This window comes from Elaeis guineensis, chromosome 5 (genome assembly GCF_000442705.2).
Source record: "Elaeis guineensis isolate ETL-2024a chromosome 5, EG11, whole genome shotgun sequence".
Lineage (NCBI taxonomy): Eukaryota > Viridiplantae > Streptophyta > Magnoliopsida > Arecales > Arecaceae > Elaeis > Elaeis guineensis.
The window spans coordinates 7,963,559-7,984,668 of NC_025997.2; the positions used below are offsets into that span (position 1 = coordinate 7,963,559).

Here is a 21,110-nt window from a genome sequence, read left to right on the forward strand (position 1 = left end):
TACTTGATGCTCTTATATATTTTAATGAATTAATTTTGATGAATCTTTTTGTGATATTTTATATGCTCGTTGTACTTAATATTTTGATACATATTGTAATGCTATGATACTTACTAAAGCTTATCAATATTGTTCTTATATCAAATTTTAATTTTATTTTTATAAAATTTCTAATATCTTTTGAAACAAATATGCTCTTATACTTTAAGATATATATTTTCATGTTTTGCTACTTTAATATTTCATAAGTTAATGTGCAACAAAAAATGAAATAAATAGTAAGGAAAAGAAAGAATATATAAGTAGCACATATAAAGTGGAGCATTTTTTTTTTGGTCTGAGAAAAAGAGAGCCTTTGACACAACGGTTATCAGCGGTTGGATAAAGCATTCTTTTCTAACTTCTAATCTCATTATCTGATTCTTGGAACCAGAAGCCACGATGGAGAGAACCATGGTAGTTGCTATCACCCCATGATGGAGAGAATCATGGTAGTTGATATCTCTCATGCGCTAAATCACTATGGTAGTTGCTATCTCCCACTATGCTAATCCACTAAACCAAGGATTTATTTGGTTCATACAAAGTGGAGGGAAAAAGGTATGGTCAACAAAAAATGAAAAAAAATTCATCTTATTTGGTTAAAGCTTTTTCTCAGGAATAAAATTCTCAAATTTTATTAGAAATATTTCAAATTTGATTGGAGTTGTCAAAGAAGATAGATGGAACGTTGCTTCTTACTAGAAATAAGATTCCCAAATTTTACACAAAAGAAAAACTTATATGAAATATGGAAAATTATTTCTGTGAGCCAAATAAGTCCTATATATATATATATATATATATATAGATCAGTAGGTCTCCTCTCCTCCTCATAAACAAACAAAAATAAATAAAGAGATGGAAAATGATACATCTGCCAACCAAACCTTGACAAGTAGTTTAATAATCAATCAAATTCGTACCTTATGAAATGAAGAAAGGTCAATCCTCTCCAGGTTATATCTACCTATGTGCTCCATTGACTTGCACCACTTGACTGCAAACGTTAATCCAAGCTAGGAGAGTACACACTGAAGATGAGCCTCAGAACTGGTACATCATGCGCTGAATTAGCCCAGACGGGCACCATTGTCGGCCCTCAGTTCTGTGCTCCTCACCCCATAGATCTTGCCTTCACTACAAGGGCTCCTTGGCTGAAGGATAACCACGTCACCGTTACCGATATACACGGAAAGTTTATCTTATGGAGTGCGGATGGCCCTACACAGGGTCTTGGAAGAAAGCGGATGTTGCATGACGCCGACGACAACCCTCTCATTTCTATGCGAGAGAAGGCCAGGCTTTGTTCTACTTACCTTTGCCTCTGTTTCCTTTCTTTTTAGTTCCATGGTATTGATTATGAGAGGCTAAACGTTTTCTCATCATGCAGACACTGACTGCTCACGAGCGCTGGGGAGCGTTTATTGGCGATAGTTCAGAGGACAGGGATTTATTGTTCAGTGTTAAGAAGAGTTCAATGTTCCAAACCAAGTCTAAGTTTGATGTGTTCCTGGCAGGCAATAAAGAAGAAAAAGTATGTGATTTTAAGATCACGGGGAGCTACCGCAAGAGGAGGTGCACTGTATACAAGGGAGATTCTCAAATGGTTTTAGCCCAGGTGAAAAATCTTAAAGATGAATTAGCGCATTTTTTTTAAAAAAAAATCATTCAGGTTCTATTAATTAATTTCTTCATGGGAAAAGGAGAAACTCGTCATCTATTTCATTGAGTATGAAATGAAAAAGAGTATTATTAATCCAGCTAATGCACCCATAGTCCAAACATGGCTGTCCCACTAACTGCAATTTGATAGGCGATTAGGGAGACCAACTCCCGTATGCACAATATAGGGGTTCGCAGGAGCACCCATGCTAACTGCTAGGCCAAAAGGTCTTTTACTTGTCCAATAAGACTCAATTATCAAAAAGATGGAGTACCAGCCTCATAGATAAATGATCCCCAGGACAAAATTAGGCACTTGAGATGCTCATTAGTTCATACATGCATATATTGGAAAGGAGGGGCTAGGACTCCGCCTTGAGCTGCTCATTCGTTCATACATGCAAGTATTGAAAAGGAGGGGCAAAGGCTCCACCGAAATTTTTTAGGTGTTGGTACAGAATGAACATCCATCTAGGTAGGAGATACGAGGCAATCCAAAAGAGTATTCTAACAACGATAGTGAGCACTAAAGTTATATAAGAGGGCAATATAGTAGAAGACAAACTCTTAATATGCCACTTCTTTCTCCAACTTAACTACTGATCTCTGATTGTTGTTCTTTCTCTAATAACAAGCATTCGCGTGTTCATTAGTTGCAAAAGGGGCTAATTTTGGTCTTCAAGGTAATCGATCTTATGTATATCGAAAAAGATAATCAATTTTACAATCACCCGAGACCTTATAAAAAAAAAAAGCAAGCTACAATGTGTTATTTGGACTTTTGATCATATATAAATATCTAAGATCTATCTATTGCAAAGTAAATATAGAACTAAACACACGCTTATATGGATCCTCACATGTATTTTTTATTGAAGTTTTGGCATCTTTGTCAGGCTAAAGATATAATCAATTCAAACCGAATCACGAGTACTATAAATCTAATGGCAAATGCCACTGTCAATCTGTGGTCCACCCAAGCCTACATTGTAATATTCCCTATTCGACATGAACCATTAGTTAGGTCTGCTTCGATACTATTGTAGTAAAATACTATTGTAATAACCTAAGACTTCATCTAAAAGGATTAGCTAAAAGATATTATTTAGATTTTTTTTATTATATAATTCTCCTAGATTTCTCCAATATATAGTTAATATAGGCTAAACATATGCATGGGTCTTTAAAAACTTGTTCAACTTGGGCTATGTAATTGATCATGCTTGGCCCAATTTAGGACGTTGTAGAAGGCCTACGATTAGCATGGTGTTGGGATCCAGTTGATTTCTCTTTTCTTTTCTTTTTTCTTTTTTTTTTTTTTTCTTTTCTCGTTTTTTGACAGTAAGGTTCAAAATAACCTTATATATGTTTGAGATTTTGAGATATGACTTGATTCGAATAAATTTTTTTTTTCCTAACCATCAAACTTCTGGCAATGCAGATGAGCAAGAAACACGAGGCTATAAATTTGCCACAGGGAGAGGGCATTTTTGGAGTGCACATCAATCCAAACACCGATTATTGTTTCATTGCTGCACTATTTGCATTTCTTCATGCGATACATGATGACAGTGACGATGAAGATTTTAACATTAAAGATGCTATTGAAATTGTAGCTGGCACGATCAGTCAGCTGGCACAATTAGGCAACTAAGGCTCCTTTACATTCTATTCAGATGTACTACTTTTCCTGGTATGGACTTGCCATCATTCCTGATATCTCTGTGCGAGTGAAAGAGGTGCCAACCAGATGATATAAGTCTAGTTGGCACTTTCCCGACCTGTTACTTCAGTTTGTTTGTTCCTCATGCTGAAAGTACTTAAAAGATATGCATGGATAATATTAATGTTATTTTTGTGTGTAATTTTCATCCTGTGAACAAAATTTGAGTTTGTGAATAAATGGTGGCTCACCCACTAATGTTTTTCTCTTCTTTTTTTTTTTTGTCTTTCCATTTTTTGGTAGCTGCTCAACTTGTGAATAGTCACTACAAATTGCACATCCTTTGCTCTTGAATTTTCCCTGAGCTTTGCCCACCTGAATTGGACGTAAGTTTCGCACGACATAAATTTGCCGTCAACCAGTCATGCATTCTTTTTTTTGATGAAAACTAGGCATACGTTACCCTTGATGTTTGTTTAATTTAAGAAAGAGATTGTAATTGACAACCTAAGATCTAGGGAAGCTTGCAAGCCATTGAAGGCTTCCCTCCTGCAAATGAATGTGACTAATAGAGTGCAATAGCATGTTTCTACCACTCCAAGTTCCACCTACTCATGACCGATTCATTTAAATGGGTCAGGATTCTCTCTACTTGAAGTACAATTGGATAGGTTGTGTCCTCAACAGACCATGACTGTATAGGTCCTATGTTATAAATGCGACAACACATTGCAATCACAATACAATCTTAACAACTACAAGCCATTATATAAATCATGGATGTCCATGATTGCAGGATGGTGTTAGAAAGACGCAATATAATCCATTCTCCACGAGAGCTGATTGCGATTCAATTAAACTAAAACTCAAAATCTATCATAAAATTAATATTAAATTTAGCTAAAAATTTATAAATCGGAGGTTTGCAGTGCACTATCCTACAGCATTTTTTGATTCTCGTGGGGGATCAAACTCAAAAACTCCATCCCAAGATACAATTGGTGATCTCCACTACGGGCACAACCATGAAGAGGATGATAGAGTTTCAATCCGGTAAATGAAAGATCAAAAAAATAGAGAACTTAGAAGAAGGTTGGAAGAAGAAGGTAGAAAAGAAGAGAGGAGAGAGGTTTTTTCTTGCTTGTTCTGACCCCCAACCAAGGGCCTAATTTATAGGGTTAAGAACTAACTCTTTGGACTAATCCAACATTATAAAAATATTAATCACAAAATTAGCTAGCTAACGAGTATAAAGCCAACGGGTAGAAAACCAACAAATAAAAACTCAATGGGCAAAAAATCGATGTTAAAATATGATATTTATCTTGAATTAAATAAGAAACAATGGTGATAGTCATTAAAAGGAAAAAACTAAATAGATGAAAAATAAAATGTAGGCCCCACCATAGATGCGAGTGTTGTGCAATCCGAGCCAAGCTAGGTCGTGCATATGGTTTGGCCCTGAACTTCACAAAGCCCGAGAAAAAGGTTTTCAATATAAACCCCTTCTCAAATTTTTCTCTATCCATCATGGGACTAAGCAACTCAAAGCTTAGCGGCTTGATTGAAATTTGTTGAAGAAAATTTTGAGTTTTCAATTCTCTTTAAGATACCAATAATCTCCCTCAAAACTCAATATTTTTAAAATAATTAAAAATTAAAAATTTAACAATATAAAATAATTTTCTACTGATATATATACTGTGCAATAGGTGAAGTATCTTTTATGACTTAACTTCACTTAGTATTAATAGTATCAACTTAAAGAAAATTGAGTGGACTAAATCTTAAACTACATTTTTTGGACTCAAATTTTTACTATTACACACATAATACAGAAGCTCATGTCATAAGTTTACACACTAATGGCTGTGTGCAGGTATCCTGGTTATTTTTGAGAGTTTTTAGATATTGTTTATGTCCCTAGCCATGGCTAAATATAGATACCTTCACATAGGTGAGCTCCTCCAGAGATACATGTAGTGTCACATCTGTTAGATGTATATCCTAAAAGCTACATTGGTTGACACATGTACATATTCTAAAGGCATAATTTTATAATTAAATTTTAAAATAAATAAAATTTAGATTATTTTTTCATTCATGTTATGTTTTAGTTGTGTCCATGAATCATCTAAAAAATTAACAGATGATGATATGTATTCTCAAGAGTTGAGAATTTGAGGTATATGTTATTAGTGGTTAATTCCTAAATACTTAAAATCAATAGATCGTCATAAGGATGATGATTGATCTAGATAGATCGGTGCACAAATTATTTTCTTTCATGGTAAACGAGTCTCGAGTCGATAATGTGAGGACACTGAAGTGAGAGTGCAGATGCTTGATGGAGATCAAGAGTACTGAGCATGATCAATACGAGAAGTCACTAGGATGGCTACCTACTTATTGGTGACTTGCTCGAAGTTGCAGTGATGTAGATAGTTCTTTGACTTGTGGTGCCTCGACTATTCATAGTGGAGTTGCTGTAGTTTGACTGCACAATCATTTGGTTATCTAGCTATTCGGAATCTTACAGTGTATGTTGGCTACAGTAGGTCCATTGTAGGAATAGAATGTACATCAAGATGGGATCTATTAATCTTGGTAGATAGGGAGAGGTTTTATGTAGTTTATGAGATTGAGTCCTTTCCATGACCATGGTAAGTGCATGATGGAAGGGAGTATCAATAAGATTTCATATGGACTCAAGTCAGTTGAATCTGACATATGACGGACGAATAAGTTTGACGAGTTATCTTTGATCTGCATCTCGTCGGAACTCATGACAGAAGAATCGAGCTACATGATAGCTGCACCTAGAGCTTTAATATTTCATTCTGCTGGATTACCACTATATACTGCTAGGTGTTATTGATAGATTGTGAGACTCGTCGAGCATCATCTTGATGATCGATAATTCTTGATGGATAAAATTGAAATTGTTCCAACCTACCGAAAGGAGTTTCGATGATATTGTAATGTGGATCACAATATATCTTACTACCAAACAGAATAGAATCTAGGGAGACCAACTTCTGTATGCACAATACAGGGGTTCGCAGGAGCACCCCTGCTAACTACTTGGTCAAAAGGTGTTTTTCTAGTCCAATAAGACTCAATTAATTATCAAAAAGATGCAATACTAGCCTAATAGATAAATGATCCCTAGGACCAAATTAGGCACTTGAGCTGCTCATTAGTTCATACATGCATATATTGAAAAGGAGGGGCAGAGGCGCCACGGAAATTCGTTGAGGAAGTGTTGGTGAAAAAAAAAAAGCGCATCCGCCCAGCAAGGAGATAAAATGCAATCCAAAAGAGTCATCTAACAATGATGGTAAACACTAACATTACATAAGAGGGCTACAAAAGAAGAAGCATTTGACAAACTCTTAAGATGCTGCTTCTTTCTCCAACTTAACCACCAATCTCTGATATTTGTTCTTTATCCATTAATAAGCATTTGAGTTGCTCATTAGTTGCAAAACAATCCAATTTTGGCTCTTAAGGTAATCAATTTTACAACAACCCAGGATCTTATCCAAAATGACAAGCTACAAGATGTTATTTAGACTTTTTGACTATATACAAGTATCGAAGATATTATCTAATACATCACATCGGGTTAAATACATACCCACATGGATCCTCATGTATATTTTTCATTTAAGTATAGGTATCCTCATCATACTAAAGATATAAATCTATTCAAATCCAATTATAAATACCACCAATCTACTGACAAATACCATAATCAACTTATGATCAATCCAAATAGGCTCACACTGTAATATTTCTTAGTCCATATGAACTGTTGGTTAGGTTTGCTTTAATACTATTGTAACAACATAGGATCTCATTCGAAAAAGTTCGTTGAAAAATATTATTTAGATTCCATGATTTATATGAGTATCCAACATTTGCTCAATATATAATTGATATAGGGCTAAACATATGTATGGGTCCTTAAAAATTTGTTCAATTTGGGCCACATAAATGATCATGCTTTGCCCACTTTAGGTTGTAGAAAGGCCCATGATTATCATGGTGTCAGGACCCGGTTGATTTGTTTTTCTTTTTTTTTTTTTCTTTTCTTGACAATGAGGTTCAAAATAACCTTAGATTTTAAGGCATGACTTGATTCGAATAAAAGGTTTTTGTCCTAAAATGCAGATGAGCAAGAAACACGAGGCTATAAATTTGCCACAAAGAGAGGACATTTGTGGAGTGCACATCAATCCAAATACCGACTATTGCTTCATTGCTGCGCTCATTGTGATTCTTCATGGGATATATCACCATGAAGATATTGACATTGGAGATGAAATTGAAGGCGCAATCGGTGAAATTATCAGTGAAACTATCGCTAACTCCTTTAGCTCCTAAGGCTCCCTTACATTCCAAGTCCAATGGAATACTCTTCCTAATACGGACTTGCCACCATTCCTAATATCTTTATGCTAGGAGAAGAGATGCCAACCAGATGAAATGATACAAGCTCAGTTGCCACTTTCCCGATTTGTTACTTCAGTTTGTTTGTTCCTCATGCTGAAAGTACCTAAAAGGTATGCATGGATAATATTAAGGATGGGTCCTCTCCACTGAACATTACTTAAATAACGACCTTAACCTACCCTAGCCTTAAACGTCTACTTCTGTACTAAGCCTTTCTTTAAACCTTGCTTAGGCCCTCGAACTAATGACACATGAAGCCCCTGCCTGGCAATTTTAGCTCTTCTTTTATTTTTTTAATGCATTCATACAACCTCTTTCACTCTAATAGAAGAAGGCAGGAAGCTCTGCTGCCTAGCGGAAAACACCAACTGGATGCCCGATTAAGCTTTTTGCTGTATATACTCAAGGTGGTGAGAAAGGAGTACGCCGAAAGCAATGGAGGGGAAAAATGCAAGGGATCATGAGAAAGCGCTGATCCATTATCCCTGCTTAAACTTTTGAGGTCAAAGTATTCCTCGAGATGTTACCCAAAAAAAAAAAAAAGATTTCACGAGAGAAAAGATGAAGGAGACACTAATCTAATCGGAGAGAAGAGAGAATTGTATCAACCCACTAAACTTGAACCGTTTAAAATTATGAAAAAAGTAGAAAAGATTGGCAAAAATAGGGCTCACATCCTCTTTTCTTTAATTAATAATTCATAAATTGAGATACATGGTTTTTGTAACACCCCGGCCCAAAATCAGCCACAGCCCAAACCAAAAAAAAAAAAAAAAGAAAAAGGAAAGAAACAGGTGAGAAGACTCCCGAAGGGAGTCTTCTTCCTCCATTCACCGGCTCCCAATCGGAGTTGGAGACAAGCTCCCTCCGGCCCTATTTAAGGAGGAGATCCATCCTCTCTCCTTTTCATCAAAAATCTCGGGGCAAAACGGCGGCAATCGTCGGAAATTCCTCATGAAGACCCATCACTGTGACGTCCAATTTCTCGCCGGAAAAGCTTCGCCGGCGACGGAGGTAAGCCTCCTCCCCTTCCTCTCTCCTTCCCCTTCCTTCCCGTGCCGATGTGCACGCTTGCCGGCGACCGGAGTCGTCGGATTTTGTTGTAAAAAAAATCTTTATTTTTGCCGTTTTCCGTCACCGGTGGTCACCGCTGACCACCGGTTTGGCCGTCTCTTGCCGTCGGATCATCTCTCCTTTGGCTGCCGACCATCCCCGCACCGGCTGTGCCGCCGGCCGGCCAACCAAGGAGGGGATCAAAGATCCCCTGTTTCGGTCAAAAATAAGCCACGGGAAGAAAAGAAAAGAAGAAGGAAGAAGAAGAAAAGAAAAGAAAAGAAAAAAGAAAAAGAAAAAGAAAAGAAAAAGGAAAAAAAGAAAAAGAAAAGAAAAAAAAAGAGAAAAAAAATAAAAATAAAATAAAATAAAATAAAAGAAGAAGAGAGAAAAAATTTTCTCTCTCTCCTCTCTCTACTTTTCCTCTCCAATTTCTCTCTCTAGATTCTCTCTCTATTTTCTCTCTCTAGATCTTTCTCTCTTTTTGTGGATTTTATCTCTCTAGAATCTTTCTACTCTCTCTCTGATTACATCACAGATCCTAGGATAAATTTGAAATAAAAATATGATGATTTAAGATTGCTCCGAAATTCGTGCGGTAGAGGTGATCCCAGTCCGATTCTATTTGAAATTTGTAACACTTGATTCATATTGAGGCATCCTGATAGGACCTCTGATGATCTCGACCATGATTGCCTCATCGAAAGGATACGAAGGTTTCTCTCTCCACTTTCTCTCTCTACTTTCTCTCTCTAGAATTTTCTCTCTCTTCATGAATTTTCTCTCTCTGAAAGTCTTATGGATCAGTGGAAGATCCAGATACATAGACAAGTCCTATTTTTGGTTAATCCTAAGAGAGGTCCTCAATCTGTGTTATTAGGATCGATTATCGGTAATTTTCTCCATATATGATCTTTATACTTGATCAAGGTTACGAAGAGATGATTGTTTGCAAATGATATCGAGTGGAATATTTTGTTAAAGAATTCATAAATCAAAGAAGAATATTGATTTTTGTGCTTGGATCAGTCACCGATAAAAGTAAGAATCCCTGTACATGATCATCATTATATATGTTATTTTACCGTTGGTTTTATCTCCTTGATTTTGCATCGTTGGATTTGAGATCGATGAATTTGTTATATCTGAGACATTATTATTTATGTGATTTTGAGCATGAATATGTTATATCAATACATATGTATCAGCAATTGATGGCATGATTATATGGGTATGACATATTTATTATATTGCAAAATTTGAATTGATTAATGAAGTCAAATATTTTAATTTCATGAAAATGAAAAGAAAGAGAAATATGGTTTGGACTGGCCTTGTCATGTGGAATAGCTTGCCAGGAGCTTATGCCTGGGACAGCCCCCACAGGCTTATGTGTGGAAGAATATGATCCGAGAAAGATCATGAAGAATCTGATCTGAGAAAGATCATGAATGATTTGATCCGAGAAAGATCATGGTCACTTTGATCCGAGAAAGATCATGAATATTTTGATCCGAGGAAGATCACAGAAATCGATCCGAATAAAAGATCGTCGCATGATCCTGGTAGTCCAAAGCCAAAGCCGAAGCCAAAGCTAAAGCTAAAGCCAAAAAGAAAAGGATTAAAGACGATGTGATAATAGAAAAAAATAGAAAGATAAGACATGAAACAATCGTTGAATAAAATTGTTTTACTTATTTAACATATGATGATGCATCTCTTTTGATAAAATAGATAATCTATAAATATTTGCAGTATTTTGGATAGTGAACATCGACTTTTATGTGTTATTGCTTATTTTTATTTTCAAATTATATTATTATATTGGTATGATATGGAAATTCTTACTGGGCTGTAAAGTTCACACCCCTTTATCTTTCTTTTCTTCTCAGAGATACAGGACGTTAATGATTGGCTATGGCTTAGATTTATGGGTGAGCAGATGGATAGATAGAGTATCATAGTACCTGATCAGAGGATTGAAGAAATTTAAATTGTAATTATACAAAGTTTTATGAATTATTATTGAAATTAAATATTATGGTTGATAAGATTGTAATGATTTAATTTGGCCTTGCATATTCTTTAGGACTTGCTCTAAGAAGTATGCGGCAATCACGTATCCAACCCGGGTGTTGGGTTCGGGGCTTGACAGAATGGTATCAGAGCATAGGTTATGATCATTAGGGATTATGATATAAGTGATTAGAATATTACAGAGTGATATTAGAGTTTAGGTTATGATCATTGGAGATTACGATATAAATGGATAGGATGAGATAGAATAATATCAGAGCTTAAGTTTAAGATCACTAAGATTATGAAGTGATATCAAAACTTTATGTAAGATCAATAGGATGTGACAGAGTGATATCTGAGCTTAGAGCTTAGGTTATGTTCATTTGGAGACAATGATACAAGTGATTAGGATATGACAGAAGGTTTAAGATTACTAGGGATTGTCATATAAGTGATATCAAAACTTTGGGATTATAATCAATAGAGTATGATTGATAATATCAGAGTTTAAGATTATGATCATTAAAGATGTAATAGAATGATATTACAATGTAGGTTATGATCATTAGAGAATATGATTTAAGTGGTATTTGAGTTTAAAGTTATAATTATTCAGAATTATAATTTTAGTAATATCTGAACTTAGGTTATGATCATGAGGAACATGATAGGTATAAAAGAGAAGATTCAATATTTAGATTTCGAATCAATAGATATTAAGATAAAATTTATGTATAAGTGGCATATGATATCTATAATAGAATTGACGAGTTATATCTCAAATTTCAATTGGTAAGGTTGACCTAAGTATGAAAAGAGTTGACTTTGGAATGAAGTGGGAGGTATTGATAAGTTATGTTGAGTATACTAGAGGATTTTGGAATGTAAAACTTATATGATTGAAGATCATGATATTTTTTTAATTTTGATGATAATTGTCTGAGCATTATGAATTTTGGACTTATCAAAGAAAGTTAATTAGGGTATGGTCTAAGAAGAAATTACATCATATGAGAGAGAAATATTTTTGAGCACTAAACCTATAAAAGGTCATATATGAAACTCAATCTTAGATGAAAAATATACTTGAATTTTTATTATGAGAATATGAGATACACATCTTGGTGAAATCTTTGGTTATTCAAAATATCATATTCTGAATAGGATTCTTTGATCTTTCAAGTTGCATTGAACCTCAAGTCAAAAGCTTACTTTTCTAAGTGGATCAAAAGTATTTTGATATTGTTGTTAAATTAAAGAAGAAAATTTATTTTGTCAGAGTATGATATACAGGTTATGATGAAATCTTTAATAATTCATATTACTATCTTTGGATTAGATTTTTTTTATGATTATTGAAGATGGTGAAGTGTATTAATTATTCAAGTCAAAGTTCGGATTTTTAAATTAAATTAAGATATCTTGCTGGTGCTAAATTTTGAATGACTTATACAAGGGACAAGATTTTCTATGGATTTATCGATTAATATTAAGGGTTGTGATAAAGAGAGCTCTATAAGAAATAATCAAGTTGATTCTACTCATAAGGATGTTGGCTTGAGTTCTTTTAGTTGTCAAGTTAGAATTAATTCTTTTAAAAAGGAAGATTGATTTAGAAATTATCTAAATGATTGTAAGATAAATCTAAGGTTAACTCCAATTGATTCTAGATATGTTGGATTTTTGAAGAGTGATGAAACTTATGTAATGATTTCAAACATAGAAAGTGGATCAAGACTTAATTTTTATATGCTATACCCGAAGATAGTAAAGATAAAGAAACTTAAAATTTTGCCCTGAGCCTTATATGAAATTTGAAGGTTAGATCTATCCTGGATTATATAATATATGAGGATATTTTTATCTTTGATAGACTTATATAATTAGATAAATTAATATCAGAGTGTGCAGCAAAAGTGTGGTGGATTAAATTAATTAAAAATATTAATTTTTAAAATCAAAAGATATTATGATGAAATATATTATTGTAAATAAGGAAAGATTTTATTGATAATGAAAGGATACTATAAATTTTGATCTAATCTGATCATCATAGCCTGATAATTTTTGTCAGTAGGTTGTTTCATTGTAGATAATGCCAAAAAATTTTAGATATCTCAAGTTTATTAATAGCTTGATAATTCTGGTATTAGTTCAAACTTAGAAAGTCCTAATATAGATCTCATATTTTTTTAAAAAAATTAATATTGTTACTTAAACTGATATAGAAGATTGAGATTTTTTTTAAGATGAGAATCTACATATAAAATTTATTGGAAGATCATGAGAAATAAATAATATATAAGACATTATCGTAAGCTTGAGAATGACATGAAGAATGTATACTTTGAAATATATTTCAAACAATATAACTTAATTTCGAGGATGAAATTATTTGAAGGGGAGGAGAATGTAACACCCCGGCCCAAAATCAGCCACAGCCCAAACCAAAAAAAAAAAAAAGGAAAGAAACAGGGGAGAAGACTCCCAGAGGGAGTCTTCTTCCTCCGTTCACCGGCTCCCAATCGGAGTCAGAGACAAGCTCCCTCCGGCCCTATTTAAGGAGGAGATCCCTCCTCTCTCCTTTCCATCAAAAATCTCGGGGCAAAACGGCGGCAATCGTCGGAAATTCTTCACGGAGATCCATCACTGTGATGTCCAATTTCTCACCGGAAAAGCTTCGCCGACGACGGAGGTAAGCCTCCTCCCCTTCCTCTCTCCTTCCCCTTCCTTTCCGTGCCGATGTGCACGCTTGCCGGTGACCAGAGTCGTCGGATTTTGTTGCAAAAAAAATCTTTATTTTTGCCGTTTTCCATCGCCGGTGGTCACCGCCGACCACCGGTTTGGCCGCCTCTTGCCGTCGGATCATCTCTCCTTTGGCTGCCGACCATCACCGCACCGGCTGCGCTGCCGGCAGGCCAACCAAGGAGGGGATCAAAGATCCCCTGTTTCGGTCAAAAATAAGCCACGGGAAGAAAAGAAAAGAAGAAGGAAGAAGAAGAAGAAAAGAAAAGAAAAGAAAAAGGAAAAAGAAAAAGAAAAGAAAAAGGAAAAAAAGAAAAAAAAAAGAAAAAAAGGAAAAAGAGAAAAAAAATAAAAATAAAATAAAATAAAAAAGAAGAAGAAGAGAGAAAAAAATTTTTCTCTCTCCTCTCTCTACCTTCTCTCTCCAATTTCTCTCTCTATTTTCTCTCTCTAGATCTTTCTCTCTTTTTGTGGATTTTATCTCTCTAGAATCTTTCTACTCTCTCTCTGATTACATCACAGATCCTAGGATAAATTTGAAATAAAAATATGATGATTTGAGATGCTTCGAAATTCGTGCGGTAGAGGTGATCCCAGTCCGATTCTATTTGAAATTTGTAACACTTGATTCATATTGAGGCATCCTGATAGGACCTCTGATGATCTCGACCATGATTGCCTCATCGAAAGGATACGAAGGTTTCTCTCTCCACTTTCTATCTCTACTTTTTCTCTCTAGAATTTTCTCTCTCTTCATGAATTTTCTCTCTCTGAAAGTCTTATGGATCAGTGGAAGATCCAGATACATAGACAAGTCCTAATTTTGGTTAATCCTAAGAGAGGTCCTCAATCTGTGTTATTAGGATCGATTATCGGTAATTTTCTCCATATATGATCTTTATACTTGATCAGGGTTATGAAGAGATGATTGTTTGCAAATGATATCGAGTGAAATATTTTGTTAAAGAATTCATAAATCAAAGAAGAACATTGATTTTTGTGCTTGGATCAGTCACCGATAAAGGTAAGAATCCCTGTACATGATCATCATTATATATGTTATTTTACCGTTGGTTTTATCTCCTTGATTTTGCATCGTTGGATTTGAGATCGATGAATTTGTTATATCTGAGACATTATTATGTATGTGATTTTGAGCATGAATATGTTATATCAATACATATGTATCAGCAATTGATGGCATGATTATATGGGTATGACATATTTATTACATTGCAAAATTTGAATTGATTAATGAAGTCAAATATTTTAATTTCATGAAAATAAAAAGAAAGAGAAATATGGTTTGGACTGGCCTTGTCATGTGGAATAGCTTGCCAGGAGCTTATGCCTGGGACAGCCCCCACAGGCTTATGTGTGGAAGAATATGATCCGAGAAAGATCATGAAGAATCTGATCCGAGAAAGATCATGAATGATTTGATCCGAGAAAGATCATGGCCACTTTGATCCGAGAAAGATCATGAATATTTCGATCCGAGGAAGATCACAGAAATCGATCCGAATAAAAGATCGTCGCATGATCCTGGTAGTCCAAAGCCAAAGCCGAAGCCAAAGCTAAAGCTAAAGCCAAAAAGAAAAGGATTAAAGACGATGTGATAATAGAAAAAATAGAAAGATAAGACATGAAACAATCGTTGAATAAAATTGTTTCACTTATTTAACATATGATGATGCATCTCTTTTGATAAAACAGATAATCTATAAATGTTTGCAGTATTTTGGACAGTGAACATCGACTTTTATGTGTTATTGTTTATTTTTATTTTCAGATTATATTATTATATTGGTGTGATATAGAAATTCTTACTGGGCTGTAAAGCTCACACCCCTTTATCTTTCTTTTCTTCTCAGAGATACAGGACGTTAATGATTGGCTATGGCTTAGATTTATGGGTGAGCAGATGGATAGATAGAGTATCATAGTACCTGATCAGAGGATTGAAGAAATTTAAATTGTAATTATGCAAAGTTTTATGAATTATTATTGAAATTAAATATTATGGTTGATAAGGTTGTAATGATTTAATTTGGCCTTGCATATTCTTTAGGGCTTGCTCTAAGGAGTGTGTGGCCATCACGTATCCGACCCGGGTGTTGGGTTCGGGGCGTGACAGTTTTTATTTATAATAGTTAGGTTGATCCTTACACAATTTGAATTGGATTCTTCTCTTAATTCAAATAAATCTATTTTTCTCAAAATAAATATAATTAATAGAAATAAATAAAAAAAATAAAATTTTATAAGAAGTAGATATGGATTTCTATACATATTTTGTTTATAGTTGCTCTGTCTAATTTTTCATAGACTGGGAGCTGTGTTTGAAAAAAAAAATTTTGATTTGACTAGTTCGTTTCTGAGTCCAAACAAGGAGGCACAAAAAAACTGATCAAACCACAAAACCAATGATTTGGATTGGGTTTTTCCGCTTTCCTTTTGGAATATTTTGAAACTAGAAAAATTGATTTAGTTTCGGTTTAAGTTCAAATCAACTTAAACAGAATTAACCCACATATATACTATTCAACTTGGAATAAGCGAGCTAGTCTAATATATATATATATATATATATATATATATATATATATATATATATATATATATATATATATATATATATGGTTTGCATGTAGACTAATCTTGATGGTAGAACTTGTGAGGATCTTTCTTTTGAAGTGAGAAAGTAATATATAAATAGTCGATATAGGACTAAATAGAACTAGCCCCCTTCAACCATTTTAATCCCAACATTTTTGAGTCACCTGATAAAATATCAATAGCTAGTAGATCACACCCCGATGTGTGTGTGTGTGTGAGATTGTTTATGAAGCCTTTAAGGCTTTAACCTTAGTCGCCGCTCTCGCTTATTCTACCATCACTATTTCCCTTTCCTCTCCTCTATGTGGTATAGGGTTTCTTCTCTTTGTTGAGCAAGATAAAGAGATCGATGGCCAATTAGTTGATTTTTTTTCTTGACTACTTGGTCAAGATGGCATCAATTTTTAGGGTTTCTTTTGTCATCACTATTGTGGCTCTCATCTTCACCATCAACTTCTCGGTCATCTAGACCCAAGCCTCAACATTAGCATCAACTAGTAATGGTAAAAACTAGTCCAATCAAACATCAACAATAAAGCAACTCAATTGTTTCTCTCTCCGTGTTTCACCCTTGCCTATTTTTCGCTGAATCCATAGTGTGAGTAGATATTTTGGACCAACCACACCCTTTGTCCATTGCTTGGTCTACTCAGCGTGCAAGCCTAGGTGATTGAATGACTAGTTTCCCAGCAAACTTTCTCTCTTTGTTTTGCTTCTTGTTGCCCATATGCAGCCTTGCTATATTGGTGCCTTCGAGCCCTGCAACCATTATGGCCTGAATGGTGCACATTCTTAATCCAAAAGATGGATTTTGATCCTGATCACTAGTTGTATTGTATCCTTTAAGGATGGAGCTAGATCGAAACATATAAAAAATTATTTGATTTAGAAAAAAGTTCATCTCACTAGACATCAATGGTCAAGTTATAGCTTTTGAAAATTTAGTCTACGATTCAGTTTTCGATATGGTGAATGCCGTTCTTAGCCCCTATTTAGTCTAACTTGTAATGATCAAATTAGTGATTTACATCAAGTTTGATGATTTTCTTAAATCAGTCTGATTATATTCTTTCTTGTGCTATTTATTCTTTAATGATAGCCGATTTGATTCATATCTGCCTCACTTACAAGATATGCCAGGCGTTTGAAATTTGAATTCAAATTTAAAATGTACCAAAAATGATGATCATGTTAATGTATCATGTAATTTTATAAACTATTATAGTATTATTTGAAATTCAAAATTTAAATTTGAAATATATTAAAGATGACAGCCATGTTGACATATCCAAGGCAAACATGGATCCAGTCTGCTATCACCAAACGCCTCCCTTCACACCTCTACTTCCACAACGCATGCGTTATCGATGGATAACTAATCCCAACATCCAATCAGAGCCGAGCATGGAAACCAAATAGATGTATACTATTTGTTTATTTTGTTTGCGCACGATGTGAATTAAAATGTTAATTATGCACTATTTTTCACTCCCTGTTACATAGCTTCCCAAATGTTTTTTGAAGTACCCGTGCGAATTGTTTGATTTACATTACCTTTTCCATCTTGGAATATTGTACGAAGAGAGAGTATATTGACGCGTTGCGGGTTATCTCGTTCAGATAGCTAAGGGTGCACGGATAAACACCTCCTGAAGGAATCTAAGAAAAGTACAAGTTGACAGCAACTGATGGAAGGCAAACACTCACCACGATCGAAATGGTTGTTGCCAACCTCTTTTGAACGGGTCAAGGCGCTGGCTATTCCAACTTCAAATCATAGCTAGCCCTCAGAAGTTTATCAGAGTTTAGACCCTCATGGATTCGGATTGGATTTTTTGCGCAAAAAAACGTTTCCCCTTCTTCCATGACGGCAACCATTGGATTGCTCAATAGCAACTAAGATAGATGATTGAAACTGTTAGGATTTGACGCCTCGAGATTCAGCCCACATTGAGCCCACAGCGAGGTTCGCGGCGAAAAACGGAGTCCAACGAGACCAAGATCACCTGAATCGGAGCTCGGATGGAGAAGATACGAGCTTTCGAAGATAGCACGAAAATCGAGGCGGCGGAGGACCGCCGGCGACCGGCGGCGGGCGGCAGCGGCGCGGCCGCAGGCGGCGGCGCGCGGGACGCGCGTCCCAGGCCCGCTGGCCCGCGTGGGACGCGGGACCCAGGCCCGGGCGGGACGCGGGACCCAGGCCCGCGCGGGACGCGCGTCCCAGGCCCAGGCCCGCGCGGGACGCGCGACCCAGGCCCAGGCCCGTGCGGGACGCGCGACCCAGCAGCCTGCTGGCCCATCCCCGGTCCACCGTGGACCGGGTGGTCCACGGCGCGGCCTGTGGACCGCGTGGACGTTTCCCACTCGATTCTCGCGGTCCACGGCCCTATTCCGTGGACTGGAGCGCGATCTAAGGGTCCAGAGAGCTCCCGGTGTTGATCGGACGGCTTGGGACGTGATTTGGCTTGATTAAGGATTCCTAATCACCCTCTAACCTATGTTTAAGGCTTTAAAAGGCCTGAGACACAGCAGAGAACGGCGGTTCGGTTTCTCGCCGCCGTACGAACCAGAGGAGAGAGAGAGGGGGGCGAGGGCGCTGTGAGAGAAGGAGCAGGAGGCTCCTGGACAGCGGTCGCCAGGCTCTTCAGGGGTTCAGGGGGGTCTCCAAGAGAGAGAGAGCTTTTGTGAGGGAAACTTCATGTGAGAGAGAATTGGGTGTACAAGGGTTGAAGGTGAGGTCTCCTCTTGTAAAATTTCTTTTTTATAGTGAAGTTTGCATGCCCCATGGAGGCGAGCCCTTTTGTGGCTGATCCACGTATTTTGATTGTTTTTTCTTCTGTTTTGTTTCTTCTTTCTTCCTGCTGCATCGCGTGGTACTGAAAGGATCTTGGGAGGTGGTGTCTTGGCCAGACATCCACCCAACAAGTGGTATCAGAGCAAGGCGGTACAAGGACGCAGATTGCAGTGGTGGTGAGCAAGACTGAAGATGGAGAAAACAGGAACAATCAGGATGGAGATCAACAAGTTTGATGGTAAGAGCAATTTCTCCTTGTGGCAGGCAAGGGTGAAGGACGTGCTCATCCAACAGGGGTTGATCGAAGCTCTCTTGTGCGATGAGAAACCGACCACCATGGAGGTGCGGGATTGGAAACGGCTACAGATGCAGGCGGTGAGTACCATCCGCATGTACCTGGCGGATGAGGTGGTGATCCATGTGCTGAGCGAGACTTCCCCGACGGTGCTGTGGTCGAAGCTCGAGGAGTTGTACATGGCGAAGTCTCTCACCAACACTCTTTTCCTCTGGAGGCAGTTTTACCAACTGCGGATGACTGAGAGACAGAGCGTGCAGGAGCATCTGAGCCACTTCCAGAAGATCCTCACCGACCTTCTCAGCGTTGGCGAGAACGTTGAGGAGAAGACCAGGGCGCTGGTTTTGCTGGCATCGCTTCCTTCTTCGTACGAGTCCTTGGTGACTGCTCTTCTAGTGGGGAAGAGCACTATCAAGATGGACGAGGTCACCGCGGCGATACTCCAGAACGAGGTTCTCAGGAGGGAGAACCCAGCTTCGAGCTCAGGTGGCGATAGCTCAGCTTTGGTGGCTTCTGGAGGTGCAGGAGGCGGTAGACGGAGCGACAGGAGATCGCATCGAGGGCGGTCTAAGTCCAGGAGGGACTTGAGCAAAACCAGGTGTTACCGGTGTGAGGAGTTGGGGCATCTAGCCAGAGATTGCCCTCAACTGAAAAATCGGACGGTGGCTGCTGTAGCGACGGCCGGCAGTGATTCAGATGGAGATGTCCTAGAGATATCTGACGAGGTATCTACTTCTTCCCAGCAGTGGATATTAGATTCTACATGCCCCTATCATGTGTGTTGCAGAGAGGAGCAGTTTGACTCCCTGGAGAACAGTGAGAGCACTGTATATCTGCCGGATGGATCGAGCTGTGCGATCAGAGGCATTGGGACGGTCAGCTGGAGGACACATGATGGTGCAGTGAGGAGATTGGGGGAGGTCCGATACATACCCGATTTCAGGCGGAATCTTATCTCACTTAGCAGACTGGATTCGAGAGGCTACAGGACGGTAGCTGGTGGAGGAATCCTGAGGGTGCTACGCGGCGATAGGATTGTGCTGGAGGGGAAGAAGGAGAGCAGAGGACACTATTACCTGGCAGGGAGCCCAGTGCGAGGTGGAGCATCGGGAGCCAGGTGGAGCCCAGAGCGAGGTGGAGCTCCAGGAGGCGGATCGGGCACGAGACAAGAGACTCGGGAGGACGAGAGGCGACGTCGCAAGGTAAGATTCCTATTGCCGCAGGATGATGCCCCGAGCAGGTCTCAGGTCAGGAGGAGCACAGCATACGACGGAGATGGGATCGAGCAGCCTGGCTCGACTCCCATGTTTGCCCATCCATGATCAGCAGGCGATTGCCCCAGGGCATGGGGGCGAGGAGATCTAGAAGCTCTCGGAGTTTGGAGGAGGCCGAATATCGAGTCGAGGTGGAGATTGTTAGGATTTGACGCCTCGAGATTCAGCCCACATTGAGCCCACAGCGAGGTTCGCGGCGAAAAACGGAGTCCAACGAGACCAAGATCACCTGAATCGGAGCTCGGATGGAGAAGATACGAGCTTTCGAAGATAGCACGAAAATCGAGGCGGCGGAGGACCGCCGGCGACCGGCGGCGGGCGGCAGCGGCGCGGCCGCAGGCGGCGGCGCGCGGGACGCGCGTCCCAGGCCCGCTGGCCCGCGTGGGACGCGGGACCCAGGCCCGGGCGGGACGCGGGACCCAGGCCCGCGCGGGACGCGCGTCCCAGGCCCAGGCCCGCGCGGGACGCGCGACCCAGGCCCAGGCC

General features: G+C 38.2%; 1 protein-coding gene across 1 annotated transcript; it reads left to right on the plus strand.

Annotated features, from left to right (window-relative positions):
- The first annotated feature begins 914 nt into the window (after nucleotides 1-914).
- Nucleotides 915-3,625, plus strand: LOC105044775 (protein LURP-one-related 10). The gene is made up of 3 exons (XM_010922781.4): nucleotides 915-1,337; nucleotides 1,433-1,660; nucleotides 3,146-3,625. Exons 1-3 carry the CDS (start codon nucleotides 1,080-1,082, stop codon nucleotides 3,356-3,358), a joined length of 699 nt encoding a protein of 232 aa, XP_010921083.1. The 5' UTR covers nucleotides 915-1,079; the 3' UTR covers nucleotides 3,359-3,625.
- The last annotated feature ends 17,485 nt before the right edge of the window (nucleotides 3,626-21,110 follow it).

Excerpts from the sequence above, each read along its gene's own strand:
- LOC105044775 (XM_010922781.4), top strand. The coding sequence starts at position 1,080 with ATGAGCCTCAGAACTGGTACATCATGCGCTGAATTAGCCCAGACGGGC. Across the intron at positions 1,338-1,432 it reads TCATTTCTATGCGAGAGAAG|ACACTGACTGCTCACGAGCG; the intron begins GCCAGGCTTTGT and ends CTCATCATGCAG. Across the intron at positions 1,661-3,145 it reads CTCAAATGGTTTTAGCCCAG|ATGAGCAAGAAACACGAGGC; the intron begins GTGAAAAATCTT and ends CTGGCAATGCAG.